We start from the raw sequence: 19,900 nt of genomic DNA, 5'->3' as shown, positions 1-19,900 counted from the left end.
ACTATATAACTATAGAAAACAGTGGTTCAGGAAGATGACACTCCATCACTTTCCCGGGTGGGGGTGGGGGGGGGGGGTGGGGGGGGGGGAGAGACACTTCAAGTTACAAGTAGTACTGTCAACATAAAATATCTTTAGCGTTTTTCTAAAGACAGAGCTGTAACAGGAAGAGTTATTAAACAATAGATTTACTGCAACTTTATAGTTTTGCAAAACCATCAGAGAAAACATTGCCAGTTTTGTCTATAAAAATTGACCTTAAATAATGACCAACTCTTTCAGTTAACCATGACTAACCTTCATGAACATGCTGAATCCAGTTTTGAGCAGTTCAGTTAAACCACCAGACATGTACTCAATATCCACAGTGTCAGGTCGGCTTGGGTGAAATATCTCCTCCAAAATCTGCTTCACCAAAGACTTATACGTTGCCTACAAAAAAAAATTGTTATTCCTTTTTACTATTATTAGAAATTAATACATGAAAGCTTTTTTAATGAAGTGTGCTCCGGATTCCTCCCAACTTCCAAAAACATGTGGGGCTAGTAGATTAATAAGTGGCTCGGGTTTCAATGGCTGAAATCTGCTTCTACTGTGTAATCCATTTAGCACTCAACTTCATTTGCCTCAAGAATTGCTTGAAAGAAACAGTAAATTATGTACTAGAATAAGTTAGCTAACTAGCATCAAAGGAAATACTCAGTGGAAAGTAGACGACCCAGTGAATATTTTAGTTAGCAACTTCCGGTGATGATTTTTGTGAAAGTGCTTGCAAGTTGAATTATTTTGCGAGACTTAATGTCCACGTATCTTTGGTTTTTGATCTGATTGCTTAGGAGGGATAAGGTAAGTTTTTGTTTTGCGAAGATTTTCTCATTGAATATTTTCTAAGGAGTTCATACAAATTATAACAAAGTTTCTCATTTCTGTGTCATCCAGCACTGCAAAGCTCCTCCACATTTATTTGGGTTTAACAATAATAACAATTTTAACAGTTTTAGTTGATTGCATCTGTTGCCTTCCTTTGCTGGCAGGGGCAGCACTAATGATCAGTCAACCACCCCAGCAAACACTGTGTTTGGCAAACTTGATATCTGAGCCTCTGTGTAAACAAATGTTTTTTGCCAATCCAGCCTCTTCCTTTCCCCATCTTCCTTTGTTTTAGAACCTGCAAACAAGAGGGATGCCCAATTCAGGCTTTTTATGCAAAGCTGTGCTCTTTGCAGTGTTCATTAAAAGTATCAATGGTTCCCAGAAGGTCTGTATAAAATGAGCCTGCAGTTCAATATTAAATAAGGCAGCAGTGAAATGCAGCAAACACAATGGCCTCCTTGATTTTACATTTGGCTTTGGATATCATAAAGGTGCTCATTCCAGCTTTCATACAATGCTGTAGCAACTTGCAACAGAACTAATGAAGATACTTCTCCAAATCTTGTAGATGACTCACTTTTTTAGGACAATCAAAACGTACCGGGTTTTGTAGGTTAAATGGGTAGGATGGGCTTGTGGGCCAGAAGGGCCTGTTACCATGCTGTATGTCTAAATTTAAAAAAAAATCTAAAATTACATTTTAAGCATATTTCGTATTGCGGGTTTGGAATTCCTCCTTTTTTTTCTGCTGGCACCACCTTAATTATTAATGAATGAATACTAATTGAAGTTCATTAGTTTTCTCCCAGATTAGTTGAGCATTTAATACCCCTCAGTTTTTTAAATAATCCATAGCAAAACACTTTTTGTATCTCTCAGCCTTCAGTCAGATGGAGGTACAACAATAACATAATTCATCCTTTCTATTTAAAAGTGGCCAAATTATTGTTTTCTTGTAATAGAACATTGAGCAATACAGCAGAGTACAGGCTCTTCAGCCCTCGATGTTCTGCCGACAAAGCTTGGAAATTATTTTTCTGTAATAATTAACTCGGTTTATGATTTTCACGTATGGCAAACGTGCTTTAAAACATTTGTTTGTGTAGTTTATTATAGAAAACAACCTGATTTTTTTTAAAATAGAGAAATATCTTCACCATCCTCTTTTCTCTTTCCACATTTCTCTTTGCTGAAATTTGCTTGGCTCGATTAATGAATTTTTGAGTCTTTATGTAATTCACTTTTATAACTAAATTAATAAAACAAACCGGTTTCAAGAGACCCATCCTTTTCATAATATGAGGTATTGTATGAATTAAATGTGCTATTATTCCTCATCCTGTTAAGCAGAACATTAAACTTAACAGAAACTCTGAATTTACATTAAGCTAAATGAGCAGTGAACAAGGGACAGTGTAGGCTGGTTAGTACATTTTAGAAATTATACTCAATAAAAGGGAAAAAGACGGTGAACAGCTAAATGGAACATTGGCGTGGCATGAAGCTATGTTGCACAGACATAGCTTAATCTTTTCACTGAATATGGAAACCATGTTTTAGTTTATATAGAACTAAAGACCAGAAGGTTTTCATTAATTTGACTCACATACCAGACACAATATTACATTTCAGCATTTCTACTTGAACCCGATCTGGATTGAAATTGCAAATGATTTTGATGGGAAGGCAGCAATGAGTTTTGCATCATATAACAATTGTTGACAGCATAGAGCTTCATGGAACTGCATGGGTTTTACAACAACATAATGTTTCTTTTCCACCATCCATCACAGATTTCACTCTAAACGTTGAAAGGCATTATCTCAGCTGTTTCAGATTCAGTTTGAAGATTAACAAATAGATCCAAATTCAGCCCTGAATCACAATTAAATGAAGGAACTCCTGGACCTTTAGTATTTTATTTCTGCATGAATCTGAGAACTTCAGGAGGACCAGGAATGACCACCCTCCACTACACATCAGCAACTCTGTAGTAGAGAGAGTGGAGAGTACCAAGTTCCTGGGGGAAGTTCACTTAACTAGTGACCTATTGTGGACACTCAACATCTCTTCACTTGTCAGAAAGGCCCAACAGTGACTGCATTTCCTGAGAAGCTGGCAAGGCTACTGGCCACCATTATGTCAACCTTCTATAGGAGCTTTATTGCAAGCATCCTGGCTGGCTGTATCACAGGGTAGTATGGCTACAGCAGAGCAATGGATGAGAGGTCAATCCACAGGACCATAGAGCAGCAGATGACTACAGAGTTCCCCCCCCCACCCCCCCATCAATGTGATCTACTGGGATCGATATATGAAGAGTGTTACGAGCCCAAAGGACCCTAAAATCCAGCAGCAATAGATATTTACCACAACAACGAGTTACTTAAACAAAAGTTGTTTTTAATTATGTTTAAACATGAAAACAGAATCAAACTTTAACTTATCACTATTAACTAACCCAACTTAACCCCTTTCTAATTCTAAGCGCACGTGTATATAATATGTGTGTAAATTTAAGAAAAGTTCTTTGGTTCACAGTTCAATCTCACTTCTCATTCTTCCAAGTTCTTTGGTTGCAGGCAATTCTTATACTGTGCACAGAATTTAACATGCATAAAGTTCACCAGGCTTTGGTGCTCGAAAGGTAAATGTTTACCACTCAGGAAAGTTCTTGTAGATTTGCAGAGAGAGATGTGTTGTTCCAGGATTTCCACAACTGAGGTACCACATTGAGGTCACCTCATTGTCTTGCTGATGAAACTTGCTCCATCAGGGTTCTCCAGATGATAACCTCTTTCTTTCAGGCCATCACATAGTTCCTTTCTGTTCCACTTATTCCAAGAGAAACATTAGACAGATAGGACTTCTAGCCATCTGCCACTCTGGAGCTTGTGTTTCAGTTCCAACAAGCTTCTCCTGGCTGACACTGTTCAGTCTCTCCCTCTCTCAAAACACCCGACCTTCTCCAGCAAACAATAGGAGCTAGTTTTCTGCTCCCACCTCTCAATGACCTTTGAGTGAGCACTTTGCAGAGAGGTCAAAAGCCTTGCTAAAAGGTCCAACACAGACAACCTGACTCTGGTTGTTCTTCCAAGACAATAGCCTATACATTTCATGACATCATTTCAATTAACACCTACCTGTGAAATATGCATATTGCATAGCATTCTCCATAGTTTCTGTAAAGTCACTGAATATGAATTCTTTAGTATTTGAAATAAGATGTTTTAAAGTGTGTCTATGTAACTTTTTACCCATTTATCTCCCAAAAACATTCCCAAATGTTCCATCACAAGAGTGTGTCAAAAATAACTGAGGACTACTTCCATCCTACACACAGCATCTTTCAGCTGCTCCAGTCAGGGAAGAGATACAGGAGTATTAGAGCTAGCACTACCAGGCTGAGGAACAGCTTCTTCCCACAGGCAGTGAGAATGCTGAATGACCAAAGGAACTGCTCACACTTACCATCTGAGACTCTCATTTGCACAAAGCAATATTTATTTATTGATTTTAAAAGATGAAATTCTTGTCCTGCATATGTATTATTTGTCTTTACGTGTGTTATGTCTGAACGTTTAGCACCGAGGACCAGAGAACGCTGTTTTGTCAGGTTGTACTTGTACAATCAGGTATCAATAAACTTAACTTGAACCCCAGATACTACCTGTGGAAGGCCATCTCTGAAACAAAATACCAATTCCAGAGGAAGCTAGAGACAGAGACAGATACACACCAGCTATGGCAGGGAGTGCAGGCCATTACAGTCTCCAAAGTGAGGGCGATCACCACAGGTGGCTGTGATGCTCCATTATCCAATGAGCTGAACAATTTCTATGCCCGCCTTGAGAAGGAGAAGCCAACAGTGTCTACGAGAATCCTTGCAAAGTCTGAGGACCCTGTGACATCTGTCTGAGGTCGAAGTTAGTACATCGTTCATCAAGATGAACCCTTGCAAGGTGTCTGGCCCTGACCACGTACCTGGCAGGGTACTGAAAATCTGTGCCAACCAACTAACCGGAGTGTTCATGGACATTTTCAAGCTTTCATTGCTGCAGTCAGAGGTTCCCACCTGCTTCAAAAGGGCATCAATTATCCCAATGCCAAAAAAGAACAGAGTGAGCTGCCTCAACGACTATCGCCCAGTATCACTAACATCTTCTGTGATGAAATGCTTTGAGAGGTTAGTCATGGGCAGAATTAACACTTATCTAAGCAGAGGTCTGGACCCACTGCGTTTCACCTATTGTCACAATAACTCCACAGAAAACACCACATCACTGGCTCTTCACTCAGCTCTAGATCATCTTGAAAAAGGTAACTCAATCATACAGTTCTTCATAGATTACAGCTCATCCTTCAACACCATTATTCCCTCAGTGCTGGTCAACAACCTCCAAACCCTGGGCCTCTGCACCCACCTCTCCAACTGGATCCTTGATTTCCTAATCGGAAGACCCAGTCAGTTCGAATTGGAAACAATGTCTCATCCTTACTGACTATCAACACAGGCACACCTCATGGATGCATGCTTAGCCCACTGTTCTACTCACTATACACCCATGACTGTGTGGCCAGCACAATTCTAATGCTATCTAAAAATTTGCTGATGACATCATAGTTGTCGGCAGAATCAAAAATGGCAATGAGCAAGGGTACAATAGGGAGATAGATCAACTTGTTGAATGGTGTTAGACCAACAACCTTGCACCCAACATTAGCAAAACCAAGGAGATGATTGTGGACTTCAGGAGGAAGTCAGGAGAACATAATCCAGTCCTCATCAAAGGCTCAGTAGTAGAGAGAGGCAAGAGCTTCAAATTCTTGGGTGTCAACATCTCTGAGGATCTATCCTGGAGCCTCCATGTTAATGCAATCACAAAGAAGTCTTGCCAGCAGCTATACTTTGTGAGATCTTTGATGGATTCTGTATGTCATCAAAGACTCTCAAAAACCTTTATAGTTGTTCCATGGAGAGCATTCTGGCTGATTGCATCACTGTCTGGTTTGGAGGTGCTCAGGACAAGAAAAAACTCCAGAGGGTTGTTAACTTGGCCTGTGACATGTTAGGTCTGCTTTGTTCGAGAATGAGTGAGTCAGACACCAGACTGAGTCGAAATCAAGGTTATTTATTACCGGATTGTAACACTTGCAACTAACAGTGTTAGTTGGAGAAGGCGCATTCTCCCGATATCAGCAAGTGGTGTTTTTTTTATACCTCAGGACACGCACTTAGTAAATTATCATACCATTACATTGTCCAATGAATAAGCTGTTGCTACCCTTCTCTGTTAGTCTGCTGCACATCATCTTGTTATTGCCACACTTATCTTGAGCGTACAAGGTCACACCTGCATCTTGTTACTCCTTAGTACTGGGTGACTCCTTCTCCGGTCCCAACTCATGATGTTTTTACCTTACAGACATCACAGGTACCAGACTTCACTCCACTTCCAAGAGGTGGTGTCTTCAGAGAGCGACTTCTCTCCTCAAGGACCCTCAACCTCCAGGCCATGCCCTCTTCTCTCTGCTACCATCAGGAAAAAAAGCACTCAATGGCACAAGGACCTGCTGCCATCAGATTCTTGAAAAATCATTGAACCAAAGACACTGCCTTAATTTGACTTTTCGTGGACTATTTTTATTTATATTTGTGTAAGGTGGTTTATATGAATGTTTGCACTGTGACGCTGCCGCAAAACAATGAATTTAGTGACTTGCTCATGACAATAAATTCTGATTCTGACTTCAGACTTAAAGGAAAAAAACCACAGCAATTGTTTTGTGAACTTTAAACCACTGAGGACAACATATCAGTTAACTTAAAAAAAACCATAAAAACCACAAATATAATCCTCAACATTCATTCAAAGATTTTGAAGTCTGAAAGAACTTAGACAAGAATTAAAGTGAACCTTTTGTAATTAAGCATCAAAAAGAAACTTGCATTTGAATTTTTGTACATGGGGAAACTTCTATCACTGATTTCCTCTAAATCTGTTTAAAGTAATATTAGACATTTTGACCACTTTAATTAAGAATAAAAAGGTACAAAGACACGAACATTCTTCTGATCTCTGTTGTGGCAAGTCTGCTGTAACTGTCTACAAGAATCAGGCGCCAAGATCTGGAGGTAAATAAAAATGCTCATACAATTTATTCATGTAAAATTTTATTTTGTCCTGTAGCTTAGCCGTGACAAAAGGGAAATAATATTAAGATCATTTTCTGTATCTCAATAGTTGCCCCCCGCCCCCACCTTCCCTCTCCTATTTACCAGAATGTACTATTATGTATTTCAGGCTTAAACTTAGTCAATATTAAACACCTTTGATCATCCTCGACTATGTCTTGTGCTGCAACATTAGGCATAACTGTAACTTTCTTCATAGGGTTTGATGGGTGCTAGAGGTGGGATAGGAATAAAAGAGAGCAGTGGGAGTTGATGCATATTGCAGAGTGCCTGTCAGCTCTTAGTCACGCAAAAACCAAGTACCTCTAACAGCAGTCAATAGCTCTAAGCCAAAAACAGACCATCTGTTTAATATCCAGTCACAGTCAAACACTTCAAAACTGAAATACATTTGGAATTAAAAGCTTTGGGATGAGGCCAAGACCTTTGTTGAAGAATAATCACAAATTTCATTGATGATTACATATCTGCTGCCCTTAATACAAAATTGCAATTTAATTACAATTATCTAAAGTTTTTACTATTTAAGTTAACCTTTAAAAGCTATTTTTCTGAATATAGTTTAAGATAATACATTAAAATACAGAAATGATACTGACATTATCAATCAGAACTTCATGAATTTAACTACAGGTCCCTAACCTTTTATCCGGGATCATCAGGACCGGACACCTGCTGTTGTTTGGAATCTTCTTGATTTTGGAATCTTTGATTTTGGTCCCTTTTAGCAAATGCCTTGCTCCTAGCCCCCACTGTTCATCCCTCCCCTGATCTCAGTTGTCTATCGCCCTGCCCTGTCCCTGGCTGACCGTCTGTTGCCCTCCCCCTCCCAGGGGCAGAGCGGTTCCAGCTGTGTGGGCGATTATAGGGAAGGAAGATGACCATTGCTCCCACATTCAGTAAGCCGTCACCTGCTTCTCTCCCACTGGGAGTCACATTTCCACTGAAGGTAAGAGAGGGTGCCCATGGGGGCAGGAACGGGGACAATAGGGACTGGTGGGGGGGGGGGTCCTCCCTCTGAAAACGGAGAATTCATTATGGGAAATTAATGTTACTTATTTGTAATGTCATCTACTGGAGACAGATATTCTTTGATTTATGAAAGGGATGTGTTCATCCAAGTTAAATATTGTAATTTAGAAAATTTGGGCCAAAAGGACTTTGGGCATTTCTGTACAGTGTTTTTCCATGTGTTCAGTCTGTTTCACTATTCATTATAGCAAAAAGTAGATTCATAAATTTTTAAAAACTATTTCACACTGTGAATCATATCAACCAAAATATGTACAAACGTTTCTCATTAAATTTACACAGTGACCTTTTCTCCCTTTTTATCCCCCTTTCCCTCCCTCCCCTCTACCCACCCCCCCACCCATTAGTATTCAACATATCTTCTTCTCTTTGGCTTGGCTTCGCGGACGAAGATTTATGGAGGGGGTAAATGTCCACGTCAGCTGCAGGCTCGTTTGTGGCTGACAAGTCCGATGCGGGACAGGCAGACACGGTTGCAGCGGTTTCAGGGGAAAATTGGTTGGTTGGGGTTGAGTGTTGGGTTTTTCCTCCTTTGCCTTTTGTCAGTGAGGTGGGCTCTGCGGTCTTCTTCAAAGGAGGTTGCTGCCCGCCAAACTGTGAGGCGCCAAGATGCACGGTTTGAGGCGATATCAGCCCACTGGCGGTGGTCAATGTGGCAGGCACCAAGAGATTTCTTTAGGCAGTCCTTGTACCTTTTCTTTGGTGCACCTCTGTCACGGTGGCCAGTGGAGAGCTCGCCATATAACACGATCTTGGGAAGGCGATGGTCCTCCATTCTGGAGACGTGACCCACCCAGCGCAGCTGGATCTTCAGCAGCGTGGACTCGATGCTGTCGACCTCTGCCATCTCGAGTACTTCGACGTTAGGGATGAAAGCGCTCCAATGGATGTTGAGGATGGAGCGGAGACAACGCTGGTGGAAGCGTTCTAGGAGCCATAGGTGATGCCGGTAGGGGACCCATGATTCGGAGCCGAACAGGAGTGTGGGTATGACAACGGCTCTGTATACGCTTATCTTTGTGAGGTTTTTCAGTTGGTTGTTTCAACATATACAATATGTATTCAACATATACAATACAACAAAACCATAAAACAATATCTTCACTCAAAGGAAAATAAACAAGAAAAATGCATTGTCTATTTATTACACACTGAATCTAGTCGTTTTGTCTTCTTATCATTTTCATTTTAGGGGATGGAGGTCTGAGGCATGCTCCCTCTGATATGTTCCATGTATGGTTCCCAAATTTGTTCAAACATTGTGACTTTGTTTTTTAAATTATATGTTATTTTTTCCAATGGAATACATTTATTCATTTCCATGTACCATTGCTGTATACTCAGGCTCTCTTCAATTTTCCAAGTTGACATTATACATTTTTTTGCTTCCCACAGTGAAAACATCTATCTGATAATGCTGAATCCCATTTTTTTAATTTTTGAAGAGTAATATATACCCTGTGTAACCAATTATACTGTATCATATGTAATCTTGTGTTTATTGTATTCTTCATAGTTCCAGAACATAACTTTTCCCATACTTAATTTTTTATCTTTATGTTTAAATCCTTTTCACACTTCAGCTTAGGTTTATAGTTTATTTCATCATTCTCCTTATCTTGCAGCTTAATGTACATGTTCGATATAAATCTTTTAATTATCATTGTGTCTGTAATCACATATTCAAAGTTGTTTCCTTCAGGTAATCTCAAGTTGTTTCCCAATTTATCCTTTAAATAAGCTTTCAATTGATGATATGCAAACATTGTACCATGAGTTATACCATAACGTGTTCAAACGTTAATAAATTATTTCTCAAAAAACAATTTTCTATTCTTTTGATTCCTTTTCTCTCCCATTCTCTAAAGGAAAGGTATCTATTGTAAAAGGAATTAGCAGATTTTGTGTCAATAATAATTTTGGTATTTGGTAATTCGTTTTTTTTCTTTCTAAGTGGATCTTCTTCCATGTATTAAGTAAATGATGCAATACTGGTGAGTTTTTATATTGCACCAGCTTATCATCCCACTTATAAAGTATATGTTCCAATACCTTCTCCCTTATTTAAATTATTATCTAACCTGATCCCTAGGTATCGGATTGCTTGTGCTTGTTCATAAATTCCTTAAAATTTTCATTAATCTCTGTTGGGTTATATGTAATTTGTTTGTCCTTTTTTCTTGATGCCAATACCGTTCTTTTAGCTTGTTGCCAGGCTAATATTTTATGTTTTTTTTTCCCAGTTCGTAATACTTTTGCTTTTTTTCATTATGTTCTTCTCCACCTTATACGTTTGCAATGTTTCATTTTTTATGTTTTTGTCCGCCAATTCTCTTCTTTTCATTATATCATCCCTTTTGACTAATTCCTTTTCTGTACTTAGTATCTCCCTTTCCAACTGCTCTGTTTCCTGATTGTAATCCTTTTTCATCTTAGCCACATAACTTATTATCTGCCCTATAATGAAGGCTTTCATTGCATCCCATAATATAAATTTATCTTTCACTGATCCTGTGTTTATTTCAAAATATGTTTTAATTTGGCATTCAATAAACTCCCTAAATTCATGCCTTTTAAGTAACATGGAGTTTAACCTCCATCTATATGTTCCTGATGGGATGTCTTCTAATAATAGGGGCGAATGATCTGATAGTAGTCTAGCTTTATACTCAGTTTTCCTAACTCTCTCTTGCATATGGGCTGACAATAAAAACATATCAATCCTTGAGTAAGTTTTGTGCCTACTCAAATAATATGAATATTCCTTCTCTCTTGGGTGCTGCCTCCTCCATATATCCTTAAGTTTCACTTCCTACATTGATTTAACCATAAATTTGGCTACTTTATTCTTATTACTTGTCTTTTGTCCAGTTTTATCCAACATTGGATCCAAATTAAGGTTAAAATCCCATCCTATCAATATATATTTTTTGTGTGTCTGCAATCTTCAAAAAAATATCCTGCATAAACTTTTGATCCTCCTCGTTAGGTACGTATATATTGAGCAAATTCCAAAATTCTAAGTTTATCTGACATTTTATCATTACATTCCTCCCTGGTGGATCTAATATTTCCTCCTCTATTTTAATTGGTACATTTTTGTTAAATAGTACAGCTACACCTCTAGCTTTTGAATTATAAGATGCTGCCGCTATGTGACCTACCCAGTCTCTCTTTAATTTGTTATGTTCCGCTTCAGTTAGATGTGTTTCCTACACAAATGCTATATCTGTCTTTTCCTTCTTCAATAAATTTAGTAGCCTCTTCCTTTTGATTTGGTTATGTATTCCATTAATGTTTATAGTGATATAGTTCAACATGGCCAACTTAAATCTTGCTTATATTTCTTTTCCACCTCTTCGCCACCTCCATCCCCCTTTTCCCCATTTTCATCTCTTAGTTTTCTCTTATTAAACTTAATGTACGACAACACATTTAAAACATAAAGTACCCCCGCAGTTCCCACACCCACTAATACCTTAATCCCAAAAGTTTCCTCCCTCTCTGAGTTGCCCCTTATCCCTTGCTGGACAACCACAACTCCCCTTTTCATTTGATTGTGAACTTGCTCGCAGCGTCAACTCATTTTGCAGTGATGGTTCTTCCCTTCCCCCCCCCCCACCCCCCAGCTCTCCCCAGAAAACACTTTTTTAAAACTCATATAACAAAGCTCTCTCTCTTTTTTTTGCTTTTTCCGGATCCGAGAACAGTCTGTTTTGCTCCCCGGGTATAAATATTTTAAGCACAGCTTAACAACTTCACATCTTAACATGAATTTGTAATCTTTTTTCCATAAAATCGTTTTTGCTGTATTTAACTCCTTCCTCTTCTTTAAGAGTTCTAAACTTATGTCTGGGTAAAAAAATATTTTTTGACCCTTGTATTCCAATGGTTTATTGTCTTCTCTAACTTTATTCCTTGCCTGTTCCAGTATGCTTTCTCTTGTCGTATATCTCAAAAATTTTAAAAGATGGATCTTGGTTTTTGATGTACCTGTGGTTTCAGAGCTAATGGTCTGTGTGCCCTTTCTATTTCCATTTCTTCCTGTATTTCTGTCATTCCTAGGATCTTTGGGATCCATCCTTTTATAAATTCCTTCATGTCTGTGCTTTCTTCACCCTCCTTCAGGCCCACTGTTTTTATGTTGTTTCGTCTACTATAATTTTCCAACAGATCAATTTTCTGAGATAACAACTCTTGTGTCTCTTTAATTTTTTTTGTCACTTTCTTCCAATTTTTCTCTTAAGACATTTACTTCCATTTCTACAGCTGTTTCCCACTCTTCCACATTCTCTACTCTTTTCCCTATTTCTGTCATTACCAGTTCTAGCCTTTACATTTTATCTTCTGTTCTTTTCATTTTCCTTTTAATTGCATTAAATTCTAATGATAACCATTCTTTTAATGACCTCATTTGTTCTTCAAAAAAAACTTTATCTGCATTCTGTCCATCAGCTTTACCTTCTATTTTTCTGTGAAGATCTTGGTCTTCTTCTTCCTCTTCTTCTGTGTCTGTACCTGTGTCTGTGTCTTCTTCTTCTCTTCTTTGTGTCTGTGTCCTCTTCTGCTTTTGACGTGGATCTGCTTGCATATCTTTGTTAGGCCTCTTCTTGTTGGGCCTCTTGTTGCTGGTCCTCCCCTCTTAGGCTACTCCTCTCTTGTGCCTCCTGCCATTGCTCTTCTTGCCGGTTGTCTTTCCATCTCTCTCCCACGTCGCTCCCTTCTCTGTTGCCTTTCTCGTCCTCCAGCTGCGTGTCCTGGAGTAGGGCGTCCCTCAGCTGTTCATGCTGCGGCTGTCTGCTCCTTTGCTGAGCCCCCCTCTCACCGGTGTCCTCTTTTCCCCTTATTTCCGTTGGATGCGCACTTTTGTTTGGCTCCGAGATCCATTTTTGAAGTCCACTAGCAGGTGAGTCACTACTCCGGAGGGCAGGCACTGACCTCAGAGGTTGGGCGCTCTTCGCCACCACAGCGTCCTGTTCCTTCGTGCAGGTAAGGCCTCCTTCTTTCTTTTTTGGCGATTTTTCTACTTCTTTTATTCCAGTTGTTTTTATTTTTTCCTCTTTCTCTTCTCTGTAACTTTATCTTCTATTTCTTATATTTAATAATTTTTGTTGTGCTTTGTCTTTTTCTAATTTTTTTTCCTGTTTTTCTGGAGAGGGCTGGTTTTCCCGACTGGCCACTACTCCATCACATGACTCCTCTGTAGTAGATTCATAAATTGAAGCCAAGAATCAATTGGGTTATTGTAAAAATGCATAAATCGAGAAAAATTGCACTTTTGGGATATACTCATTGTTGTTATTCTGGCCTTAGCTACTTTAATGAGTACACTCATATGAACATGATTTGTCCACTGTATTGAATGGAAATACTAAATCTGTACCAGTGGATCTATCTGCATTGAATGTCAAAGATCACTCTTTAATAGTACTTGAACAAAATAATTTTAGCAAGGGCAGATAATTTAATGTGTTTAGACAAAGTAACTGTACCCTTATATTTAGCAAATTCACAATTGCAATGACAAGGTGAATTAGTTTTGAAAAATCCACCAACAATTTATGCCAGAAACACCACTTCTATTTCTGTTATTAAAGTGAGACCAAACTCTGATAAATAATATTATTTCTTGGCACAGTGAATAATATTTAAAGAATAAAAGTTAATTGTGTATTTTTGTAACTATAAAATAACAAAACTCTCCTTGTTAAACTGTACTTTTCTATCAACAAAATTACTTTCAATATGGCTATTTATAAATTAATTGAAAAGGTGTTTTCTCTTTGCTACAATGGGAAGTAAAGCAGTGAGAAGCGAATTTGTTTCTGCCCAATTTTTTATATTATGGTGTGAAACTGAAGTAAACAGTAATGGAAGGGTAGATGAAGGAAATAATTGATATTTGCTTCATAGAAATGAGGGTTTGCCTGACATATGAATGCTTCAAATGATGAGTACGCCACTGGCAGATGCTGTATCACTTGTGCACAGATCTCATAAACAGCAAGTGGTGAGATAATCCAAGGGTGATGATTGAGGGAAAAATTGACTTGGATAAATCTGCTGCTATCATTCAAACAGTGCAACAGGGTATTTTACATTCACACAAGCAAGATATTAAACATGATTTAATGTTTCATTGCATGTGACCTCTGGCTATGAAACCTTCATCCATACAAAACAAGTTTCATTTATGTTACCCATTCAAACCATTCTTGATATGCTAATACCTCTATCTAATCTCCTCTGCCTTCTCTGCTCTAAAGAAAACAAACACAGTTTCTCGTGTCTGTTTACATCACAGTAATCTCTAATCTGAAGAACCCTTTTACTAAATCTCTTCTGAATCCTTTCTTAAGCCTTTTAGACTGCCTAAAGTGTGGTGCCCAGAACTGAAGGAATTTTAGATGCAGTAATCGAGAAATTGTTTGAATTCATGATGGGGTTGAGGTAGCATTAAACCATAATATGATATCTAGAATAAATATAGAATTATAAAAGGGAAATAATGTTTGATAAATACCGCATTTGATGACATACCCAGTGACATATAGGACACCCCCCTCCCCCCCCATTTTTAGTGTGAGATTTCAGGAAAAAAATTGTTTTTAGTGTATTTACCTCATGCAATTTACTCAGGGTCCCATTGCTCTCTCCCTCCCTTCCTCCAGTCAATCAATCCCTCCCTCCCTCCTGTCAATCACTCTCTCCCACAGTGCTTTGAGGGGCCTCGATGATCAAGTTTTGTTTGATGAGCCTGATTACTGAGGCACAGTGCTTCCCTCAAAGCGCTGTGGGAGACAGCGAGCGACGGGAGGGAGAGAGTGAGCGACAGGACCCAATGATCAGGCTTTGTTCGACAAGTACAGCTCCCCAAACAGATTGAATGAGGCATGGGGGCGGGTGGTAGTGAGCGAGCAGCCTGAGTTGCTCTTCACTAACACCTGCCCCCATGCTGTGCTTGTTGAACAAAGCTTGATCAGCGAGGCCCAGCACTCCCCTCAAAGCATTGTGGGAGACAGCAAGTGATGGGTCGGAGTCAGTGAGTGACGGGAGGGAGGGAGCAAGAGGGAGAGAGAACTGGTGGGCGAGAAGGAGGGAGAGAGCGAGCTTTCTTACTGGGGGAAGTGAGCGGTGGTGACTCCAGAAAGCACGGGTGAGTAGTTTGAGCACTTTACTCCTATTGCCATCTTGTAAAATGGCGGCACCAAAATGTCACCTTCGCATATAGAACCCGCCCAGCACTCCCCTCAAAGCATTGTGGGAGACAGCAAGTGATGGGTGGGAGGGAGCAAGAGGGAGAGAGAACTAGTGGGCGAGAAGGAGGGAGAGAGCGAGCTTTCTTACTGGGGGAAATGAGCGGTGGTGACTCCAGAAAGCACGGGTGAGTAGTTTGAGCACTTTACTCCTATTGCCATCTTGTAAAATGGTGGCACCAAAATTTCACCTTCGCATATAGGACCCAGGTGGTTTTTGATGCAATTTTTGGGGAGAAAAGGGGAGGGTGGGGGGGGGAAAGTGTCCTATATGCCCTCAAATACGGTACATATCAGTGTTTAAGTATTTTTTTCGAAGGACATAACTAGATAAGAATTAGCAAAAGGGAATTTCAGAAAGCATTTTCTAAGAAGGCATGTAAGAGAATACTTCAGAAGATTAGAGCTCAAAGAGTATTAGTACAGAATGAGGATTAGTTAATGAACAGAAATCAATAGAGATAAATAGGTTATGTTCTAGTTGGTATAGGATAATTACAGCTACAGGTACTTTACAAATTATGTTAATGATTTTGATTAAAGAACTGCATATTTTGTAACCAAGCTCACTAGTGACACAAAGCTTGGTGGGTAAAGAATCTGTTCATGGCGATTATACAAATGTAAACTATTTCATTCTGCAATTTTTTTTGCCTTGATGACATGAAAAGTTTCAATAAAAATAAAATTTATATGCTGAATTAAATTCTATAGCCTTACCTGGTAGGTGTTACCACCGGGACTGTATAAAGTCTTGAACTGTTTCATGTGTGCCCGTGCTCTTGTTATGCCTCGAAGTGTCTCAAACACTTGCTCCACAACATCACTGGCTTTGTCAAATGTTAACTCAGATGCCGCAGAACAACCTGAAATAAATTTGTAATATACTTAATTCACTGACATCACTTCCCATGCACCCTGCAACTCTTTTTTCAGTTTGCTGGTAATTGCTCCAAAGTAACCTTCCTTTCAATGTGAAAACAATGTTACCACATACTCACTTCTAGATGAAGAATAGCAAAATGATGGGTGGCTTCTCAGTCCTTGGGGTAAGCACTGTGAAAAGTTCCTGCTCATGAATGAGACTCAAATTTTTTAATGTTTATTGTGATGACTTGAGTTTGGCTCATCTTTTAAAAGGAAAAAACTACAGGAAAATAGATCAGAAAAACTGAGAACATAAGAAAGAGGAGCAAGACTAGGCCAGGAGGCTCATTGAGTCTGATCTGCCATTCAATAAAATTGATCATAGTTGATCTGTACATGGACTCAGCTCCACTTAGCCACTTATTCCCTATAACTCTCAATTCTCTTATTATTCAAATATCCATGTCTTAAATACATTTAATGAGGTGGCCTCCCTTGCTTCGTTGGTCAGAAAATTCCAGATGCATTATTCTCTGGGAGAAGTGGTTCCTCCTCAAATCTACCCTCCCAAATCTTGAGGTTATCTCCCCAGTTCTAAGAAGAAGCAAGAGAGTGCAAACAGCTTGGAGCAGTACTAATAAAGAGCAGTGACTGCTAAATACCTTCCTTCTGTGCTGTAAGCGTTTAAGCTAGTCATAGTGTGAATCCTTTTCAACACTGATGAACTTCGAAGAAGCTGACAGGTTTAAAAAAATACAGAACTTGTCCGACATTTGCAGGATTAAGCTGGGAAACATATTCCTTAGACAATAAGACTGAATTTAATTGACTGAATTTGATCAAACTACATTTGGTAGGATCTCTGTAAAATAAAAATCATTCTGTGACATTGCATTAAAAAAACATTCTGTGAGATTGCATGAAATAATTAATGAATTAGAATTCACTTTGTTGTCCAAGTTTACTGATCAATGACTTGTCAGGTGTTTAGGTCATGGAGCTTAGTTCATATTGTGGAACGTGCATTTATAATAGAGGTATGTAGTTGCTCACCATTCTCCAAAGCAAATGTAAAACTACCTTTATTCAGCTGCTGTTGCTTTATGACACTTAACTACATACTACATGTCAGCTGCTTGTATTACTGATATCTAGATTTGCAAATAGCAAGCCTCTCTGCAGCTATTGTCATATTTGTGTCACTGAAGAATTGAGGATCTGTTATCAGGTAGGCACACCTGGTAAGCTGACTCGTTAATAAGCACCCTTGCTGAGCAACTGATGTTCAACTGAATGATAAATGATACTTAAGAGCACTTTAAAGTTAATTTCCATAGCATGGAATTAGATTAATGAAATCACAATGCATTCTTAAAATACAGTACCGATCAGCCTTGTATCACTCAAGTGTTGCGAACCTCTTTTTGTTATTCTATAGTACACCTGTCAAGAATGCTTCATTTATGAAATTACATTTCCAGTTAAAACTATTGTAAAGGTTGATAAGTGCACTGTATGAATAGAGTCAGCAACTGGCAGAAATGGCAAAGTCGAAAGACTCCAGTTCTTAACCTTGACAGTTTTGCAGCAGAGATTAGAGCAGATAGATTACATTCTGCCGTTTGTTGCATGAATGATAGGTAGTTTACACACATATCGTACATACTCGTGTATTGGTCGATCCTGTGTAAAAGTTGACTCCCTCTATTTTTGGCCCTGATGTCCTGCCCATTCAGCTCCCGAGCCCTGACTGCGAACCCTCACCTCAGTTACCTGCCCCTCCGAGTTCCAGACGTCTGACTGCGGATCCTTGCCTCGGTCGCCCGCCCACTGGCGCTCCCAATGCCATAACCATGGATCATCACCTTGCCGCCTGCTCATCTGCGCTCCTGACACCCCAAATGCGCACTTACCACTTGGTCCTGGCCATCTGATTTCCCAACATCTTGAATGATGCAGGTACTTACCATAGACAAAAGTACTATCCGTGTAAGAGTCGACCCCGCAATTTTGACATGAAAAATTGGTCCCCAAAACTTGACTATTACACGAATGTATATGGAATTAATTTTTCTGGGAGACCCTATTTCCATGATGATATCCTCACCCATGGGTTTGCTGTCTCTGCACTTAATCATAGTGATTCACTTCTGGCTGGCTTCATCATCCCCCATTCCTCCATTCAGCTTATATCAACTTGCAGTCTGCCTTATTCAGACACCACTCTCAAACTTGGTGATCTGTAATCACTTGGTTTTAAAATTCTGATTCCTGTCTCATCCTACTTCCGTGATTTCCTGCAGCATTATAATTATCTGAGAGCTCTGACCTCCAGCGCATCTCCTACTTTCTTCTCCCAAGAAACTGAAGCTCCACCTTCAGCCAGTTAGATTTGAAATGCTGATATCCCTTTTCTAGACCAATTCTAGCTTCTCCCTCAAAATTTTTATTCAAAGCTATTGCTTTGTCTTAGTCTTTTGACATTGTTGTTAACATCTCCTGTTCTGGCTATGTATCAGTGGAGTCTGGTTATGTTACTGTTAATTGCCTTAAAATGTCTCACTAAATTCTCCGTTCTTCGGCGCACACCTGAAATGCTTAATTCCCTCAAAACCTATTTGATGAGCATAAGTAGATTCCTTAACAGCAAAATCCTCAACCTAGACTATCAAGTTGGTTGCAAATTAATTCTGGAGCTCTACTTTAAAAAAAACCCTGAACTGTAAAGATTATGCTCTTTATTAAAAGTTAACAAAGTTCTGGTTGCAGTTTTCTTGGACAATCTTGATGATGTTTTCATACTCTCTATTTCAAGATTCCTTTATTGTCACATAATATTACATTAAAAATGTAACATACATAATATAAAGTATATTATATTAAACTTTTGCCTGCCATAAGGCATTGGTATTAGCAAGCTCCCCTTTTGAGAGAGTCCTTTCAGAGTCACTGAGTGTCTGTGGATTCACCTCTGGCACTCCTGTAGCCTCTGCAGGAGTTCAGAATCCACTTTGTTTTATTGGCAACCTGAGCTCCAGATCCAAACATCTGTCATAATCAGGAACCCTTCAGCGCCCAAGGCCCTTCTTGTTCTCAGTGCCCTCTCGAATCATAGGTTCGATACCTGGTACCCATTCGGACTAGCCTGCAGCCTGTGCAGGTCTCCTGACTGTAAGTCATAGAAAACATAGAAGATAGGAGCAGGAGTAGGTCATTCGACCCTTCGAGCCTGCTCCGCCATTCAACGAAATCATGGCTGATCTTAAAGTTCAGTACCCCGTCCCCACCTTCTCTCCGTAACCTTTAATACCCTTATACTGAAGAAATAGATCTGATTCCCTCTTAAATATATTTAATGAACCTGCCTCTACTGCCCTCTGTGGCAATGAATTCCACAGATTCACCACCCTCTGGGTAAAGAAATTCCTCCTCATCTTGGTCCTAAATGGTTTGCCTATTATCCTCAAACCATGGCCCCGGGTTCTGGATTTTCCCATCATTGGAAACATCCCATCTGCATCCACTCTGTCCAGTCCTGCCAGAATTTTATAGGTCTCTATGAGATCCCCTCTCAATCTTCTAAACTCCAGGGAGTACAATCCCAATTTGCGCAATCTTTCCTCATAAGTCATTCCTGCCATTCCAGGTATCAGCCTGGTGAATCGCCTCTGCACTC

General features: G+C 39.4%; 1 protein-coding gene across 2 annotated transcripts in view; it reads right to left on the bottom strand.

Moving 5' to 3' along the window:
• Positions 1 to 19,900, bottom strand: part of scfd2 (sec1 family domain containing 2) — a 307,801-nt gene that overhangs the window by 11,769 nt on the left and 276,132 nt on the right. Inside the window, exons 6-7 of one of the 2 annotated variants that reach the window (XM_069924665.1) lie at positions 16,078 to 16,223; positions 298 to 432 (exon numbers count right to left, since the gene is read on the bottom strand). In XM_069924665.1, the coding sequence (XP_069780766.1) occupies positions 298 to 432; positions 16,078 to 16,223 (281 nt within the window). Of the gene's footprint in view, positions 1 to 297; positions 433 to 16,077; positions 16,224 to 19,900 lie in introns of those variants that run through there. The other variant, XR_011353574.1, reaches the window with a different exon arrangement.

This window comes from Narcine bancroftii, chromosome 3 (genome assembly GCF_036971445.1).
Source record: "Narcine bancroftii isolate sNarBan1 chromosome 3, sNarBan1.hap1, whole genome shotgun sequence".
NCBI classification, from domain to species: domain Eukaryota; kingdom Metazoa; phylum Chordata; class Chondrichthyes; order Torpediniformes; family Narcinidae; genus Narcine; species Narcine bancroftii.
Note: the sequence above shows the minus strand (reverse complement) of the source record. Positions and strands in the feature narration are given on the sequence as shown.